The sequence below is a fragment of the Oncorhynchus kisutch genome, linkage group LG2 (assembly GCF_002021735.2).
Source record: "Oncorhynchus kisutch isolate 150728-3 linkage group LG2, Okis_V2, whole genome shotgun sequence".
In the NCBI taxonomy this organism is placed as follows: domain Eukaryota; kingdom Metazoa; phylum Chordata; class Actinopteri; order Salmoniformes; family Salmonidae; genus Oncorhynchus; species Oncorhynchus kisutch.
Window position 1 is genome coordinate 4,555,819 of NC_034175.2, and position 18,082 is coordinate 4,573,900.

The 18,082-nt window shown below is 45.5% G+C and overlaps 3 protein-coding genes across 13 annotated transcripts; 2 read left to right on the forward strand and 1 right to left on the reverse strand.

Moving 5' to 3' along the window:
* Positions 1-2,066: 2,066 nt before the first annotated feature.
* On the reverse strand, positions 2,067-4,154 carry LOC109884476 (NADH dehydrogenase [ubiquinone] 1 alpha subcomplex subunit 3). Of its 3 annotated transcripts, none has more exons than XR_004212123.1 (4): positions 4,042-4,154; positions 2,640-2,714; positions 2,355-2,432; positions 2,067-2,265 (listed from the first exon to the last, which is right to left on the reverse strand). XR_004212123.1 is itself a non-coding variant. In XM_020476444.2 (4 exons), the coding sequence occupies exons 1-4, from the start codon at positions 3,487-3,489 to the stop codon at positions 2,174-2,176; spliced, it is 252 nt and encodes an 83-aa protein (XP_020332033.2). In that variant the 5' UTR covers positions 3,490-3,542; the 3' UTR covers positions 2,067-2,173. The 3 variants fall into 3 exon arrangements, 1 of the variants encoding a protein (XP_020332033.2); XR_004212122.1 differs by lacking the exon at positions 4,042-4,154 and adding an exon at positions 3,388-3,525; XM_020476444.2 differs by lacking the exon at positions 4,042-4,154 and adding an exon at positions 3,483-3,542.
* On the forward strand, positions 3,529-6,536 carry LOC109884475 (TCF3 fusion partner homolog). 3 transcript variants are annotated; one of them, XM_031838013.1, is made up of 7 exons: positions 3,529-3,609; positions 4,137-4,238; positions 4,486-4,629; positions 5,025-5,095; positions 5,226-5,295; positions 5,548-5,700; positions 5,977-6,536. In XM_031838013.1, exons 1-7 carry the CDS (start codon positions 3,544-3,546, stop codon positions 6,049-6,051), a joined length of 681 nt encoding a protein of 226 aa, XP_031693873.1. In that variant the 5' UTR covers positions 3,529-3,543; the 3' UTR covers positions 6,052-6,536. The 3 variants fall into 3 exon arrangements, with proteins under 3 accessions (XP_031693873.1, XP_020332031.2, XP_020332032.2); XM_020476442.2 differs by having other exon boundaries at positions 3,530-3,642; XM_020476443.2 differs by having other exon boundaries at positions 3,549-3,642; positions 4,059-4,238.
* A 152-nt stretch (positions 6,537-6,688) lies between these two features.
* LOC109884478 (CCR4-NOT transcription complex subunit 3-like) lies at positions 6,689-18,082 on the forward strand. 7 transcript variants are annotated; one of them, XM_031837987.1, is made up of 19 exons: positions 6,689-6,833; positions 7,360-7,414; positions 7,591-7,658; positions 7,758-7,832; positions 7,967-8,056; positions 10,295-10,423; positions 10,577-10,672; positions 11,209-11,500; positions 11,767-11,900; positions 12,025-12,081; positions 12,197-13,088; positions 13,202-13,307; positions 13,394-13,535; positions 14,039-14,152; positions 16,191-16,290; positions 16,470-16,668; positions 16,763-16,895; positions 16,998-17,123; positions 17,238-18,082. In XM_031837987.1, exons 2-19 carry the CDS (start codon positions 7,390-7,392, stop codon positions 17,334-17,336), a joined length of 2,877 nt encoding a protein of 958 aa, XP_031693847.1. In that variant the 5' UTR covers positions 6,689-6,833; positions 7,360-7,389; the 3' UTR covers positions 17,337-18,082. The 7 variants fall into 7 exon arrangements, with proteins under 7 accessions (XP_031693847.1, XP_031693856.1, XP_031693861.1 ...); XM_031837996.1 differs by having other exon boundaries at positions 11,209-11,422; XM_031837977.1 differs by having other exon boundaries at positions 6,691-6,833; positions 11,203-11,500.

An 18,082-nucleotide genomic window follows, 5' to 3' on the forward strand; every position in this document is an offset into this window, starting at 1 on the left:
GAACATCTCTGCCGGCCAAACCCTCCCCTAACCCGGACGAAGCTGGGCCAATTGTGCACCACCCCATGGGTCTCCCGGTCACGACCGGCTGCGACAGAGCCTGGACTCGAACCAGGATCTCTAGTGGCACAGCTGCGACACTCGGGAGGCCCCAGTAGTCTATGTTCTTGATGATAAAGCATTCCGATGCCCTGATTGTTTTTATGTGTAAAATAAAATTAGCATGGACAATAAAAATGTTCTAATGTAATCTATGTATTTTATAATCAGAGTTAAGTGTGGCCATATATGTGGCTGGTGGGGAACCATAGAAAGTCAGATGTACGAAGAGCCTCCAGCACCTCCTCTGAGATGAGGGTGTGGGCTGGACTGCTGAACATCCCAGCCTCCTGGAACTCTCTGGACCAGCCAGGGGCCCCCAAGGAGGTGGCCTGCTGGAAGGGACCCTGTGGGGCCGAGTCTGGGTTCCAGCCTTTAGATGAGTCCTTGTCATGGGAGCTGAAGGGGTCTTTAGGGAAGTCTCCTGAAATACAGTGTAGCATCTTGACTGTTTCTCATGCTGCTCAAAATTCAAAGATTGCTGTAATTCCGTAACTAAAAACTAGCTGGATCGGCATTCAAACTTCTTTCATCACACCAGTTAACTGTCTAACAGGATGTAATAGGTACAGTCAGATACTGTATTCCAGTTCCACTAATAGGTACAGTCAGATACTGTATTCCAGTTCCACTAATAGGTACAGTCAGATACTGTATTCCAGTTCCACTAATAGGTACAGTCAGATACTGTATTCCAGTATTCCAGTTCCACTAATAGGTACAGTCAGATACTGTATTCCAGTTCCACTAATAGGTACAGTCAGATACTGTATTCCAGTTCCACTAATAGGTACAGTCAGATACTGTATTCCAGTTCCACTAATAGGTACAGTCAGATACTGTATTCCAGTACCACTAATAGGTACAGTCAGATACTGTATTCCAGTATTACAGTTCCACTAATAGGTACAGTCAGATACTGTATTCCAGTTCCAGGCACCAGAGTTGCACCACTTCTGTTCCAGCCCAACACACCTGATTCAGCTACTCAACTAAACATTTACAGCCACTGATTAGCTGCATCTGGTGTATTAGTGCTGGGCTAGAATAAAATGTGCAACACTTAGAAACACAAGCCAGCTGAGATAAAGCTTCTCCAGCCAGCAGCATGCCTCATCTGCACTGAGTGACCGTCTTCCTCTACAGGTGAAGATGACCACTGGAATGAACTCTCAACCACACAGCGGCACTCTATGTTTTTCTGTCTATCGCCTGCAGCCCAGCCACCAGCAGATACACGCTAGTACCACTGCTTTCCACATCATATCCCAGGAGAAAAGAGAACAAGTGATTGGAGGTTCTAGATTTGGAGCAGGTGTTCATTTCAAGCTTTCTCTGTGTTGCCAAGAGTTATGTGAGTTCCTCAGTGACCTGAGGTTGGTTTATAAAGGGGTCCTCAGCCCTGTGAGGAAGAGGTGTAACCTGAACACAGACAGAGACACCCCCAGGAGTTCCATAGATAAAAGAGAGCAGAGAGCTTTATGGACACAAAGCACAGACCAAAGGTGCCATAATTAACCAATACTTCCCAAACAGGAGATGATAGAGGGCTGTGTAATCTGATTTTTTAAATACATTTTCTGGACGTCAAAGCCACATTTAAAATTATATTTTCCCACCCCTTTTTTGTGGTCATCCATCATCTCAAATCCACTTGACTGCCAGACATGTATTGTGTGTGTGTAGGGCTAGTAGCTTGTAGTTCTCAAGTCTGTTGCCTATTGTATAAAAGTACATAATAGGTTAATGCAGTATACATTGTATATTAGTAGGTTTCCTAACATTCATTTCTGAATTGAATCAAGGGTGTATTAATCCAATGAGGTTGTGAAAACCTTTTGAATAAGTTATTTTATTTAAAAGAAAATATGTAGTGTTTCACAATACAATACACATGCTACAATATTCATAAAAATGGCCAAATCATATTGACACAAATAACATCCCAACAGAATCCAAGAGCAAAGTTGGTGGTATTAAATAGATGATCTTTATTGAGGGCAATCTACTGAGAAGCAGACAGAGAGACAAGAACAACGGGCTGTGATCTGTACAGGGAAGGGAATGTGGATGGTTACAGGCTTTTAATCCAGTCCAGGTTTGGTCCTTTAGGGTCACAAGGGTGGCTGGGGACATCGTCCATCTTGCCATTGTTTCGCACAGGGACTGGGGGAGAGAGGAAAAAGGTTTTCTTTATGCCATCAACTGTCTAGGGCCAGACTTAATGATTTGCTCATAATGGTTTAATGGCTTACCTGGGTAGTTGTATGGCACAGCTGCATTCATCATGCCCGAGTACTTCGTTAAGGGACTCACTAATGGAACAGTAATGGCTGGGAAGAAATACATGAAATAATATCAATGATATGTTACACCAAGTGAACACACAACTAAATTCAGGGAGGGCTGAAGGGCAGTGCACACAAGTTTATTTGATCATGTATCATGTAATGTCAGAATCCATAAGGTGTAACTACAGTTGAATATTGTAAGATATGAGCATTACAACCTGTGATGTATAATTTGAGAGATGTACTGACCGAGAAGTCCAATTGCGCAGGCGGCCAATACCACTGGCTCCTTATTCCACGCATTCTTCAGGAAGGCACCAATTCCTGGCAGGAGAAGCAAACAGACATTTAAGTTTCTGCAGGACAAATGCACACTGTGTTATGCATGATCTATGATCCAGTGATTGATGAATGTATTAAGGATTTAGCTAGGTACAAATAGCTAGCCTGGCTAATATGACTTGAAACTACATGTCATATGCCCATTAGTTTGAGTCTATACAGTATTGTAAACATGACAGCATTGGGCAGATAAATACTGAAGATGAAGCTAGAAGATCAACCCTATCCAACTGCTCTTTTTACACCAGGGAACGCAGGACACAACGTTTGGGAACGTTCTGATAGAAATACGCTATGTACAACAAATATGCCTCTCTGACATGTAGAATAAGAATCACATCAGCTCTAATTAATGGGATCTGCAATGTTCGACAACTGAACGTGGCCCAGGTTTACGCTCAGCTCAGTCAGAAGAGAGCAGTGGACTGTGGAATGCAAGCGATTAAGATTGGAGATATTTAATGATCAAAATACTACATTTTGATTTGAGCTTTGACCTAAAAAAAAAACTGTTAGGTAAAGAATGAAGTGGAGACGCGACATGCAGCTAAAACAAATCGGCTAACACTATGTTGGTCCAAGGTCACATTATTCGATTGGCATGGTAAATTAAAATATGCATACAAAATTAGAGTTGAATACAATATTTACTTACAATTAATCATACACTATCATTATCAGAACACCAGTGTTTGCTTGACAGAGGAATCAAACGAAACAGCTAGCTCGCTAATAGCAAAGTTCACCCACCAGCCATGTTGCTCTTTGTAGTTTTGCCGGGCTGGGGAACATGGGAACTGTAGTCTACATAATGTCGTATAATTATTGCGCCAGTTGCAAGAACACAAAAAGGTTGTTTGACAGCGTGAAACCTGCGGTGAGGCATTGAGCGCTGCAGTCAATGGATCGGGTAAAATAAGTTTAAAGTGTCAGTCAGACCATCCAGATACAGTAGTTAGTCGTAAATCTTCAAAAATGCTGCGCATGTTAGATGCTTTTCAGTAACGTCGTTAGCAAGTTAGGCTAACATTAGCTAGTCGAATGTGTTGTCATCTCGGTTTAATCGTTTTCAAGAGAAGCTCATGTTAACGAGTTGTAATTTCGTTAACCAAATCAAACTTAAGTCACCTAAATGTAGTTTTATTTGGGGTTGAGGAAGGTGTAGCTTATTAGTTAACGCTGTCTGCAAGCAAATATTTATTATGGTAACTAGCTATAACATGCCTAAAGATTAGCCTCACATAGGACGTCCTTTAGTGTAGGGCTAAAGAAAATATGCTGTCAGGTTGAGTCAATAAATTAACCCTACCTGTTTGTCAAATGAAGTGTAGATTCGTGACACCGTCTAGGACGTGATTTATGAGGGGGTGAACGATCTTATTCCTCCTTCCACACCTCACTCAGATGATGGAGGATTTCTCCGGTCTGGCCCTGCCTCCTCTCTTTGGGGGCCACATCCTGGAAGCAGAGCTGGAGCCAGGTGGGGTGGAACTGGGTCCAGGGGAGGTAAGTAAGAGTTCTGAGTCAGACTATTATGAATCCAGTGGCTCGGTTGGTTTGGAAATGGAATATGGTGCTAGAGCCGGGGTATTCAACTCTTACTCAATGAGGTCCAGAATCTGCTGTTTTTTTTGTTCTACCTGATAATGAATTGCACACCCCAGGTGTCCCAGGTCTAAATCAGTCCCTGCTTAGAGGGGAATGATGAAAGAAACAAAAGTGGTGTGTGCTAAATGACCGTTTTTATCATTAGGTAGAGCTTGGCCCTGGGGTCAGCGAGTTGCTAGAGGGTAGAGGTCAAGGGTCAGGAGCAAGGCCAGAGCAGCAGGAGGAGAGGAGAGAATTGGAGAAGAGGAAGTACCTGGCTTTGATCAAGAGGTGTAAGGAGATCGAACAGGTGAGTGACTGTGGGGAATCATTTGTGTGTGTGTGATTGTACGACCCTGCCAAGTGTGGAATTTTATTGCGCCTTTACTATCGTATCTTCAGGTAGTGCTCTATTTAAGAACCAAGTTATATGGATGAGCATCTGTGAACATATAGTTTACTGTTGGTAATGCCAGTGCACACATGTGGCATAAAGAAATGCATGGTAATGAATCCTTTCTAGGGTTGCAAAATGTTCAATACATTTTCTGGTTTTCCAGAAATCCTGGTTGGACGTTTCTGGATTTCCTGCTTATTCCCTCCTGATTCTGGGAATCCTCCAACCAGGATTTTGGGCAAACCAGAGCATTTATTGACCGTTCCAGGAATTGTTCAACCCTAATCCTTTTACCATTTTCTCTGCAGGTGAATGAGAAGATCCTTGGTCGCCTTCACCAGGTACAAAGACTAACACGTCACATGAAGAAAGAGAGAAGGTAAAAAAGGACTGAAGCTCTTTCTGTCCTTTCATTGGTTCATGTCTTTTTCAGTCTATGGTCTATTGGCCTCTCCATTGTAAATACAGGCTAGCTCAACTACAACAGCAACTGAACTTTCCTACTGTAGGTTCCTAATGAAGACCCTCGATGCCCATGGAGATGACTATAGAAATGCACAGCTCACCATATCGCTTGAGGTGAGAATGAGATATTCAAAAAGTAAGTGTTTCTTTAATAATAAACCAGCAGTTTCATGATATACAGTTATAGTATATTGAAATTGAATAATTAATCATTATTCAATCTTTCACCATTAACTTTGATGCAGAAAATGTCAACTGGGAAGGTTTTCTGTTGGCATGAAACTGGAGAACTCTTCTGAAACTGAGTTTCCCCCCCCCCCCACATACTACATCTTTATACTAAAAGCAACACTGTTGTTGTTTCAGGAAGAGTCTGGTGCCCATTTAGACATTGGCCCTGGAGCAGAAGATGATAGGCTGAATGACCTTCCTAGCTCCTCCCCCTCTGTCCCTTTCCAATCCACAGTGGGATCCAAGAAGAAGAGGCATCGAGTTCTAAAACAGGAGAAAGACCCACAGGTGTGTGAGACGCACTCATAAACCTTGAGTGTGAAATTAACGTGTACACCCAAACTAAATTAATGAACAAAGACTGTAGTGGTGAAATGTTTATGCGACTATGTGCAGAGAAAGGTGACGGCTTCTCCTTTACACTGACAGTGCCTTGCGTATTCTATTCTGTGCATATGGAACAGATTGCACTGCAGCGTTCTCCAATCTGGCAGATGACAATTCTGTCAGTCTGTTTCCCTACAGTGGTTCTGTTGTTAACACCATCTTCACTCCTCTCCACAGACTGACGCAGACATCTCCATGTTGGCAGAGACGCAGTTCAGTGACTTTCCCAGCCCAACCGCTTTGTCTCACTGACCAGGGGAATGGCCGGCTGCTAGTGGGAGGAGAAATGAGGCAGCATTCTGTTGCTTGGACTCCCACTTCCCCAGACGTGATGTCACTGAAACACATACAGCCAGAGCTCTTTGGGATGTTCTGAAAGTTGTATTGAGCTTGAGTGCTGAAATGATGGAATAGGATGAAGCTACACCTGATCTAAGGTTCTACTATGCGGATGCTGTCTACAGAACCTTGCAGATAGAAATGAAAAACGTAGTGGATATGATTATCATTTAAGCACAACTATGATCTGTGGAAATGGCTGAAGGTCTTGACCATGGTAATCCACCCACCCATTCTGCTCGAGTAGAGAATGCATGGTCCAGTCCTTGCGGAAGATACATTGACAGTACATGTATTGATTTGAACCTTTAATCAGGATACTCTGAACATGTTTTATGATTGTTTGTCGACTTGATGCTTACTAAATGTTCCGTATAAAATGTTTATTCAGAACTTCAGGATTCTGTTTTTTATATATATTTTACCATTGACCCATCAATAATCTGATAAACCAATCACAGGAAAGTATACCTGTGGAAGTTGTCCAACGACGGTGGAGAATTTGGTCCTATCATAGCTTGGAGGTAGGGTTTAGGGCGGAATCCACATTTTGTGGGTGGGATTTAGCTACCGTCCATCTTTAGTGTACTGTACAGCCAGATTGACGAAAAGAAAACAAAATGTGGAAGTAAAGAAGACTGGGGAAATAGTTTTTGTTCTAATTGAAAGAGACAAACGAAAATCCCAAACCCTAGGTAAATGTCTAAAACAAATGTGAATTTAGCTGGTTGACACAGTTTCCCTAATTTTCATAAATTACCAGCTAGCTAGCATTGTGATTGCAGTAGCTAGCTACATTTGCTAGCATTATAACAATTACCAACATAACGTCAAATGTGCCCAAAATATAATCGCAATATATACACTTCATGCATAATAATGCATCGAATAGCAATTGCATTGGAATGAGTTGTCGAAACCTGCAAAACAGCATGTGAATTGGCCACGTTAGCTAGCTGGCTAATGTTGCTGACATTTCCAGCGAGACATCTATTGAACTGTTTTACGATTGATGAAAATAGTGATGTACGCAAAAATTATAAGCATGTTAATTCTTTGCTAAACCAAGGTACATTTCGTTGCAAGTGTTTATTATCTGTAGCTAGTTTATGCTAGGAAGCTAGCTAGGGACTTAGATACAATGCAATCAATGTTCATTGTGTCTGTTTGCATTATGTTTTTAGCTAACGTTAATATGTTATCTCCTTCTATCAATGAAAGACGGTATGAGGACATTGTCGTAGTGAAGCCATGGCTGATAAGAGAAAACTCCAAGGTAACTGTAGCATAGAGCGATGATGGACGTAATGGACTGGACACTGACCTCTCACACCCTTTCGATTATCAGTTATTTAAATGATTGGATTAATCTTTGAGATTCAATGTAATATGTTAGTCCAGTAAAATAGATTGGCATATTTTCACAATGACCTCTTTCTTTCCTCTCCCCAGGTGAAATTGACAGATGTTTGAAAAAGGTAGCTGAAGGCGTAGAACAGTTTGAAGACATTTGGCAGAAGGTGAGGACTCCTTAACACTATGCATTGCATATTCACTGTGCATGAAACAATGATTTGTCTCCTATCAAACAAACTGATCTTTGTCACTTTGTTTCACAGCTTCACAATGCAGCCAATGCCAACCAAAAGGAAAAATATGAGGCAGACCTTAAAAAAGAGATTAAAAAGCTACAGGTAAGACTAATTGCCTACTAATAGTAAGAAATATATGAAGCTGTCTTAATATCCCATGTTGTCTGCTCACACTGATAAAGCTATGGGTCTTTACTTAAGTTCTAATTGTTGTTTTCTTGTCATCTCTCCTGCAGCGATTGAGGGATCAGATAAAAACATGGGTGGCATCAAATGAGATCAAAGACAAAAGGCAGCTAGTGGAGAATCGCAAGGTCATAGAGACGGTAATACTCTCCAAAATAGCTTCTTTGTTTAACACTGATAGGAGAAAAGGGTGATTAGGTCTCCACCATATTGTGTTTACCTTTCAACTAGGGCCAGGACGATACCAGTGTTACGATACTCGTTAGTACCGTGGCAAGGAAACAAAACACGAAGCAGATAAACATTTTTTTAATCATTATGTTGGCCAGAGGGACATTTATTTTCCAAGCTATAGCACACAATATTTTACATACAGCAGGGTTTTAAAGGACCATAGCCATAAGACTGCTAAATAGTTAATTAAATGGTTCTATGGACTATCTGCATTAACCCTACCTCAAATCCCAATTCTATTTGGCACATGCTTTGTAAACAATCGGTGTAGACTAACAGTGCAGAGAGAAAGTATAGAAAAATAATAACATGAGGAATAAATACACAATAGGTAACAATAACATGGCTATATACACGGGGTACCAGTACTGAGTATGTGTAGGGGTACGAGCTAATTGAGGTAGATGTGTACAACCGTATACACTGAACAAAAATATGAACTCAACGTGTAAAGTGTTGGTCCCATGTTTCATGAGCTGAAATAAAAGATCCCAGAAATCTTCAATACGCACATGAAGCATATTTCTTTCCAATTTTGAGCACAAATTTGTTTATATCCCTGTTAGTGAGCTTTTCTCCTTTGCTAAGATAATCCATCCACCTGACAGGTGTGGCATATCAAGAAGCAGATTAAACAGCATGATGATTACACAGTTGCGCCTTGTGCTGGGTTCAATAAAAGGCAACACAATGCCACAGACCCTGCACATTGATCTGGTACTGGTACTCCCTGTATATACACTATATATACAAAAGTATGTGGAACCCATTCAAATGAATGGATTCAGCTATTTCAGCCACACCAGCTGCTGACAGGTGTATAAAGTCGAGCACACAGTCATGCAATCTCCATAGACAAATATTGTCAGTAGAATGGCCTTACTGAAGAGCTCAGTTCGTCACATTTCTGACCTGCTAGAGCTGCCCCGGACAACTGTAAGTGATGTTATTGTGAAGTGGAAACGTCTAGGAGCAACAATGGCTCAGCCGTGAAGTGGTAGAACGGAACCGCCAATTGCTAAAGCGCGTAGCTCATAAAAATCGTCTGTCATTGGTTGCAACACTAACTATCGAGTTCCAAACTACCTCTGGAAGCAACGTCAGCACAAGAACTGTTCGTCTGGAGCTTCTTGAGAAAAAATTCCATGGCCGAGCAGCCGCACACAAGCCTAAGATCACTATGTGCAATGCTAAGCGTCCGCTGGAGTGGTGTAAAGCTCGCCGTCATTGGACTCTGGAGCAGTGGAAACACGTTCTCTGGAGTGATGAATCATGCTTCACCATTTGGCAGTCTGACAGACTAATCTGGGTTTGGCGGATGGCAGGAGAACGCTACCTGCCCCAATGCATAGTGCCAACTGTAAAGTTTGATGGTGGAGGAATATTGGTTTGGGGCTGTTTTTATGGTTCGGGCTAGGCCCCTTAGTTCCAGTAAATTGAAATCTTAACGCTACAGCATACAATGATATTCTAGACGATTCTGTGCTTCCAACTTTGTGGCAACAGTTTGGGGAAGGCCCTTTCCTGTTTCGGCAAGATAATGCCCCGTGCACAAAGTAATGTCCATACAGAAATGGTTTGTCGAGATCGGTGTGGAAGAACTTGACTGGCCTGCACAGCCCTAACCTCAACCCCATGGGATGAATTGGAATGCCGACTGCGATCCAGGCCTAATCGCCCAACGTCAGTGCCAGACTTCGCTAATGCTCTTGTGGCCAAATGGAAGCAAGTCCCTGCAGCAATGTTCCAACATCTAGTGGAAAGCCTTCCCAGAAGAGTAGAGGCTGTTATAGCAGCAAAGGGGGGACCAACTCCTTATTAATGCCCATGGTTTTGGAATGAGACGTTCAATGAGTGTATTTTGTGTATTTTATTCCTCCTGTGTTACTATTTTTATTATTATTTTTCAAGGGCCCGTAAGCAAGCATTTTACGAAAAGTCTACTCCCGTTGTATTCAGTGCATGTGACAAATACATTTTTATTTGACCAAAGGGTTTTGTCTGCTTATTTTTTAAACATTTTTGCCATGGAAAAAATTGGTATCAATTTTGGTATCATCACAGCCCTACTTTCAACTCATCTCAGTGCTCATGGAGAGGGTATGCGATCCTGTCTGACATAACATCTGACATTCTCTCCTTAGCAAATGGAGCGGTTTAAGGTGGTAGAGCGGGAGACAAAGACGAAGGCCTACTCTAAAGAAGGCCTGGGGCTCGCCCTGAAAGTGGACCCAGCTCAGAGGGAGAAAGAAGAGACGGGAAACTGGCTAACGGTAACAGCCTCTGGGCCGTTGGAATTTTGTCTCATGCATAGTGGTAGTGTCTCCTGAACGATGGGTCGGGTGGATGGTTCACACTGGCTCTGTCTTGTTTTCTGGGTGGTGGTCTGTTCTTCTTTTCCCCCATTCTCTCTTTTTCTCCCCCAGAATACGATAGACACTCTAAATATGCAGGTGGACCAGTTTGAGAGTGAGGTGGAATCCCTCTTCATTCAAACCAGGAAGAAGAAAGGAGAGAAAGAGGTCAGTCTCCTTCCATCTCATTTCCTATACATTAACTATTGCTGTGTATGTAGTCTAATTAAGCAATAAGGCCCGGGGTGTGGTATATGGCCAATATACCATGGCTAAGGGCTGTTCTTATCCATGATGCAACACGGAGTGCCTGGATACAGCCCTTAGCTGTGGTATACTGGCCGTATACCACAAACCCCCGAGGTGCCTTATTGCTATTATAAACTGGTAACCAACGTAATTAGAACAGTAAAAATACATGTTGTCATACCCGTGTTATACGATCTGATATACCACAGCTGTCAGCCCGTCAGTATTCAGGGCTCAAACCACCCAGTTTATAATAATGAATCAGATATTGGGTTGGATGATGTTGCTCCTAGACTCAAATCTAAGGTCAGTCTTGCAGTCCCCCTAAAAGGATTTGGGGAAGGCAAGTTGATCCGACATCTGTGCCTAAGAAAGACGTCTACCTGCATTACAAAAGTCACCTGAACAGTTTATAACCACGTGTGCCTGTTTCTCTGGCTGTCTCGTAGAAGCAGGATCGCATTGAGGAGTTAAAGAGGTTTATAGAAAGGCATAGGTACCACATTCGCATGCTGGAGACCATCCTGCGCATGCTAGACAACGACTCGGTGCAGGTGGACTCCATCCAGAAGATCAAGGACGACGTGGAGTACTACATGGAGTCGTCACAGGACCCAGACTTTGAGGAGAACGAGTTCATTTACGACGACCTGGATCTGGAGGACATCCGTGAGTCGCCCATGGACAGCCAGGAGCTCGATGACGAGTCCTGGGATGATCATGATGATGATGCTCATGCTATCAGCTGTGGGTCTGGATGAATGGTCCCTCATGAACGTCTGTTGGGTCTGGGTGGATGGATGTTCTCTAATCAACATCTGTTAGCTGGGTTGACTGTTGGTTTAGAAGAGCTTGATCTGTGGTGTTTCGGTGGCTCTGGATGTTGATGATTGTTAAAAACAACATTTATATATTAGATTTCCCCTTAATCTTATCATTGAAATAAACCAGTAGCCTTTTCTCCCTGATTTATGCCCTTCACGCTTTCTCTCCCTCTTTCTCTCCCCCTCTAGCTGCAGCGCTGGTGGCCACCTCTCCAACGGGCATGGGGAACATAGAGGATGAGATGTTCCTCCACTCGAGCAGCACTCCCACCTCCACCACCTCCTCTTCCCCCATCCCTCCATCCCCGGCCACCTGCACTGCTGTAAGCACATCTGCCTTCACTGATTGGTTGTTTGTATAGAAACTACAATCACTTACTTGATCAGTGTCATAAAAGTACGTTGATACTTACACATGCACTGTTTGTGCCTGCATGGGTTCTGCAGGAGAACTCTGAGGACGATAAGAAGAGAGGGCGGTCGACAGACAGGGACGTTAGTCAGGTGAGACCGAGCTTCTACAATATCATATATTTATAGCTCAATAGAGAACTGGATTTCTTCAGAAATGTAGTTTCCCTGTTCTGTTTGTACTAAACTGATGCTGTGTCATTTTCAGTCTCCTGCGAAGAACGGCACTTCCTCCTTGTTGTTGTCCTTTTCCTCGTCCGCCAATTCCGGGTCCTCTTCTTCTTCCTCCTCTCTTGTCTCCATGGCCGCCGTTGTCGGAGGCAACCCTGGGGTTCCCACAAGCAACAGTCTAATAGGAAGCTTCAGCAGCGCCGTACAACAACATCAGCCTCAACCTCCACAGCAACCAGTCCTGCAGCCACTGCAACAACCACAGCAACCCCAAACAAAACCTTGCACCCCCAGCCCACCCAGCCACCCCCTTCTCTCCACCGCCCCCTCTCTCCCCACACCCACCACACCCATCTCAGCCTCCCCAAACTCCCTGCCCCAGGTCTCGCCTGGTCATATCCTCAACTCCAGCCTAGGCCTTGGGTTGGGCCTGGGTAAAGTTGGCATGACGGGGACAAGCAGTGCCAACTCAATGTCTGGTCTGGGCCTGACTGGGATGTCTGCCTCTCTGAACACCATGGCAGGCCTACTCTCTGGGTCCACCCATGCCCCTTACGCCCAGGCAGCCTCGTTGGGAGGCCTGGGTCTGAGTACCACTACCCAGTCCAGTGTCTCAGTGGAGAGCTCCTCCATCCCCACCTCTTGTTCCAGTGGAGTGACCACCAACGGGGCTGGGACAGGCCTGGGCCTGCTGGGGTCCAGCCCAGCACACGGCACACTGACTGGGGGGATCCTGGGCCTGGTGCCTGGGCAGAGTGTGATCCCTGGGCCCCCTCTGATCCCTCTCAGCCCGGTTGGAGCTGCCCCTGGGGGGGCAGTGGGGATGATGGGAGGAAACGGAGGAAGCATGGGGCCAATCGGAGGAGTAGTTGGGTCGAACACAGCCCCTGCCAGACCGCCCAGTGGACTGAAGCAGAACGGAAGCACAAGTATGTTCACTGTCTGTGTGGCTGTCTGGGTTTGTCTGTTTCTTTATGCACCTTTTCTGGGTGTGGGATTGAGCATTAGTAGTAATGTTTCCACCGTCTTTCCCATGGCTCAGGTTACAGTGCTGTGGTGGCAGAGAGCACCGCAGAGTCCGCCTTCAGCACACCCAGCCAATCACAGAGCAGCCAGCCTTCCTCGCTGACCTCCTCAGCCAGTCAGCCGTAAGTGATGTCAAATTCATCCAAGACCACAATCTGTTAATTTTTTAAGATGATAAAAATGTCCTTATGTCTTCTGTCTCCCTCAGTATGGACAACGGTCCCAGCCTCATCAGCTCCATCACCTTGCCCCCCAGCTCTCCGTCCCCCTCGTTTTCCGACAGTATCCCCGGTGGTGGGAGTCTCCTCAACGGACCCCACTCCTACACACAGGCCTCTGAGGGCCTCAAGGTGAGGAGAGACGGAGGGGAAGGACAGACAGATGTGAGGCTAAGAGATGAGCACTTTGTCCTGATGTTCTTAAATGGCCTCCTCTCCTACCACTGTTTCTCTTCGGCTCTGAGAGGTTTTATACAGTTCAACAGAGGGATGGAGACAGTTGGCCATTTAACAGTATGAGAACACAGTGTTTGGTGAACACTAGAACCTCTACGGCAGCCATTTTGACCCAATTGTGGTTGACTATAATACGAATACAACTTGGAAACAAACAAACTCACAAAAATACTGATAGTTTGGAAATTAACACCATTTTCAAAACTTTCTCAGCATAAGAAAAATAAATTCACAAAACTCCCACAAGTCACACCAAATTTTGTCAGCTATTCGGGAGATTTCTAATGATGAAGCATCTCCTAAATGACCTTGTTTCTGTTATTTCTTAGTTAATTAACATGTATAATAGCATTGTAATAAGGTTAGAATAACCTGTAGAGACTGCCCTCTGTCCCCAGCTTCCTACAGACCTCCGTCAGATACTGATGGAGACCAGAATGTCAGCGCAGGCCCCAGAGCCGCCAGGGGCCATGGCTACAGCCACTAACACACGAAAGAGAAAGCAGTGTCAGGTAGAGACCCACACACACACGGAAATATACACATTCATACTCGACTTGCACACACTCTCACTCCTAAACACATCCACAAAGCCACTAACACAGGAAACAGAAAGTTGACACAGATTTAAATACACACAATCTCTGACACAGACACGCTTACACACCAAAAATATAGAAAGAAGGTTGAGGTAGTCAGTTATCAGTGCTAGCCAAAAAAACATCTGTGTCACAGGGAAATTGACATTGCCAAGTGGCTGGATTAGTTCCTCCACCACACACCAAGAACATACAAGATATATGATTGAAGAGCCTGTATTTGTAAAGATTGTGTATAGTGTTGAATTAGTAAGGACTCCATGGGATCTTGAATTGGCAGGTTTATTTGGTCATTGTTGGTGCTGTCACTGTGGCTGGCCGTGGAGGTTCTAGTTGCAGGTAGGAGTGTGTTGCTTCACACCATACAGGGACTGGATGGTGGACTGGTACCAGGCTTCTACTAGTATCTCATGGTGGAAGAACTGTTGAATGGTGTATTGGTTTTCATAAATTCACAGTTTTTATCTTTGCCCCTTGCTCTTCCAAACTCTCCCTCACCCCACTCTCTCTCTCTCTGTTCCATCCATCTGTCCTTTCCCCTCCACCCTCCTCTCTCTGTTCCATCCATCTGTCCTTTCCCCTCCACCCTCCTCTCTCTGTTCCATCCATCTGTCCTTTCCCCTCCACCCTCCTCTCTCTCTCTGTTCCATCCATCTGTCCTTTCCCCTCCCTCCACCCTCCTCTCCCCTCCACCCTCCTCTCTCTCTCTCTCTCTCTCTGTTCCATCCATCTGTCCTTTCCCCTCCACCCTCCTCTCTCTGTTCCATCCATCTGTCCTTTCCCCTCCACCCTCCTCTCTCTGTTCCATCCATCTGTCCTTTCCCCTCCACCCTCCTCTCTCTCTCTCTGTTCCATCCATCTGTCCTTTCCCCTCCACCCTCCTCTCCCCTCCACCCTCCTCTCTCTCTCTGTTCCATCCATCTGTCCTTTCCCCTCCACCCTCCTCTCTCTCTCTCTGTTCCATCCATCTGTCCTTTCCCCTCCACCCTCCTCTCTCTCTCTGTTCCATCCATCTGTCCTTTCCCCTCCACCCTCCTCTCTCTCTGTTCCATCCATCTGTCCTTTCCCCTCCACCCTCCTCTCTCACTCTCTCTCTGTTCCATCCATCTGTCCTCCACCCTCCTCTCTCTCTCTCTCTGTTCCATCCATCTGTCCTTTCCCCTCCACCCTCCTCTCTCTCTGTTCCATCCATCTGTCCTTTCCCCTCCACCCTCCTCTCTCTCTCTCTGTTCCATCCATCTGTCCTTTCCCCTCCACCCTCCTCTCTCTCTCTCTGTTCCATCCATCTGTCCTTTCCCCTCCACCCTCCTCTCTCTCTCTCTGTTCCATCCATCTGTCCTTTCCCCTCCACCCTCCTCTCTCTCTCTCTGTTCCATCCATCTGTCCTTTCCCCTCCACCCTCCTCTCTCTCTCTCTGTTCCATCCATCTGTCCTTTCCCCTCCACCCTCCTCTCTCTCTCTCTCTGTTCCATCCATCTGTCCTTTCCCCTCCACCCTCCTCTCTCTCTCTCTGTTCCATCCATCTGTCCTTTCCCCTCCACCCTCCTCTCTCTCTCTCTGTTCCATCCATCTGTCCTTTCCCCTCCACCCTCCTCTCTCTCTCTCTCTCTCTCTCTCTCTCTCTCTCTCTCTCTCTCTCTCTCTCTCTCTCTGTTCCATCCATCTGTCCTTTCCCCTCCACCCTCCTCTCTCTCTCTCTCTCTCTCTCTCTCTGTTCCATCCATCTGTCCTTTCCCCTCCACCCTCCTCTCTCTCTCTCTCTCTCTGTTCCATCCATCTGTCCTTTCCTCTCTACCCTCCTCTCTCTCTCTCTCTCTCTGTTCCATCCATCTGTCCTTTCCCCTCCACCCTCTCTCTCTCTGTTCCATCCATCTGTCCTTTCCCCTCCACCCTCTCTCTCTCTGTTCCATCCATCTGTCCTTTCCCCTCCACCCTCCTCTCTCTCTCTCAGGCCCCGGAGCCTCTGAGTTCTCTGAAGGCAATGGCTGAGAGAGCAGCATTAGGATCAGGTCTGGATGGAGAGATCCCCAACCTGCACCTCACAGACAGAGGTCAGAATCAACTCAATTAACAAGTTCCAAATCACATCTTTAAGGCATTACACAAATAAACATTCATGAAATTTGACAAGGCACATGCCAGTTGCAGGTGACATCATTTCTAATTGTCTGTCTGTTGATGATATCCCCACCAGCTGTAACTCAACCAATCCCCTCCTGTCTCTCCTCAGACATCTTCTCTGGTTCGTCGGCTGCCCCCGGCACGCCCGCGGCCCCCCAGCCCTCCCTGTCGGAGGTGAGCATCCCCCCTTCCCTGGGGGTGTGTCCCCTGGGTCCCACTCCGCTCTCCAAGGACCAGGTGTACCAACAGACCATGCAGGAGTCTGCTTGGACACACATGCCGCACCCCTCAGACTCCGAGAGGATCAGGTAACAACGCCGTCCGCTGGAATACTGGGGTGTAGACACTGGGCTTTCTCTGAGGAGATATTAACATGCACGTCTGTGCTACTCTCTCCTGTAGGCAATACCTGATGAGGAACCCATGCCCCACCCTGCCATTCCATCATCAGATGCCCCCCCACCACTCAGACTCTATAGAGTTCTACCAGAGACTGTCCACAGAGACGCTCTTCTTCATCTTCTACTACCTGGAGGTAACACACACACCATCCCCTATCTGTCCGCTCTTGCCTTGTCACTGTAGGGTCCAATTGCTCAGTCTCCCCTTTCTGTGTTTTTCGTTTACTCTCTCTCAGGGCACTAAAGCTCAGTACCTGTCAGCCAAGGCTCTGAAGAAGCAGTCGTGGAGGTTCCACACCAAGTACATGATGTGGTTCCAGAGGCACGAAGAACCCAAGACTATCACTGATGAGTTTGAACAGGTACAGTAGAACCTTGGTACCTCCTGTGCTGTTATTGTTGGAGGCACCATGGGTCTGTATAGAACAATGAGCCAACATAAAGAGTGAGTGATTCATACTGTCCTCCTCCCTCAGGGCACTTACATCTACTTTGACTATGAGAAGTGGGGTCAGAGGAAGAAGGAGGGGTTCACCTTTGAGTACAGGTACCTGGAAGACCGAGACCTGCAGTGAGAGGAAGGAGAAACGTGCTGCTGTTGACATTCCGAGACTGACCTAACTCCATGCTGTGGATAGAGATTGTGATGTGTAGTAGAACCCTGCTCCTAAAATGGAGGATGTTGTCTGTATAGGCAGCGTCTAATGGCACCCTACTCCCCACAGTGTACTACTCCGGCCCAAAGCCCTAGTAGTGGGGAATAGAACCCTCTACCTATAACGGGCTCTGGTCAGAAGTAGTGTACTAGGGGGGAGTAGGGAGTCGTCACAGATCTGTGCCTGTCTGAACACTCAGTATGTGGCATTACATTAGGAAGCTCCATGCATGTTCCATGTTGTTTTTCTTTGTTTCAACAACAACAAACTGTACTGCCCCCAACTGGAGTATAGAAGCCTTGGACTAAACAACAAGCAAACATACATTTGATTTGGTTACATGTGAAAAAAGCCCATCTTGTTTGAATTGACTGTAATTAGTGGTTTAGAATGGAGACCGTTGTCTAGCTAGCCAGCAGACAGGGCTCCTTTTAAGATGTTATGATGCCTGTTGATTAAGTTCACTATTAGAGATAGTGAGTGATTATCAATAGTTTTATTGATGTTGTCTTGGTCGATAAAAAGCTCTGATTGAGAATGACCACATGGCCTCTTCCTTTTGATGGGGATAGAGAGGCATTATTGGACATTGGATTAAATTGCTATGCAATTGAACTGGTCTCTGCCTCCCTCTCTCTTTACAAATAAAATATTTTAAAGTTTAA

Coding starts and splice junctions, on each gene's coding strand:
- LOC109884475 (XM_031838013.1), top strand. CDS start 3,544: ATGTCGTATAATTATTGCGCCAGTTGCAAGAACACAAAAAGGTTGTTT. Junction 4,239..4,485: donor TGGAACTGGGTCCAGGGGAG/GTAAGTAAGAGT, acceptor TTTTATCATTAG/GTAGAGCTTGGCCCTGGGGT. Junction 4,630..5,024: donor GGTGTAAGGAGATCGAACAG/GTGAGTGACTGT, acceptor TTTTCTCTGCAG/GTGAATGAGAAGATCCTTGG.
- LOC109884478 (XM_031837977.1), top strand. CDS start 7,390: ATGGCTGATAAGAGAAAACTCCAAG. Junction 14,153..16,190: donor GAAAGAGAAAGCAGTGTCAG/GTAGAGACCCAC, acceptor TCTCTCTCTCAG/GCCCCGGAGCCTCTGAGTTC. Junction 17,124..17,237: donor TCACTGATGAGTTTGAACAG/GTACAGTAGAAC, acceptor CTCCTCCCTCAG/GGCACTTACATCTACTTTGA.
- LOC109884476 (XM_020476444.2), bottom strand. Junction 2,433..2,639: donor CTGCGCAATTGGACTTCTCG/GTCAGTACATCT, acceptor ATTTCTTCCCAG/CCATTACTGTTCCATTAGTG. Junction 2,266..2,354: donor TGTGCCATACAACTACCCAG/GTAAGCCATTAA, acceptor TCTCTCCCCCAG/TCCCTGTGCGAAACAATGGC.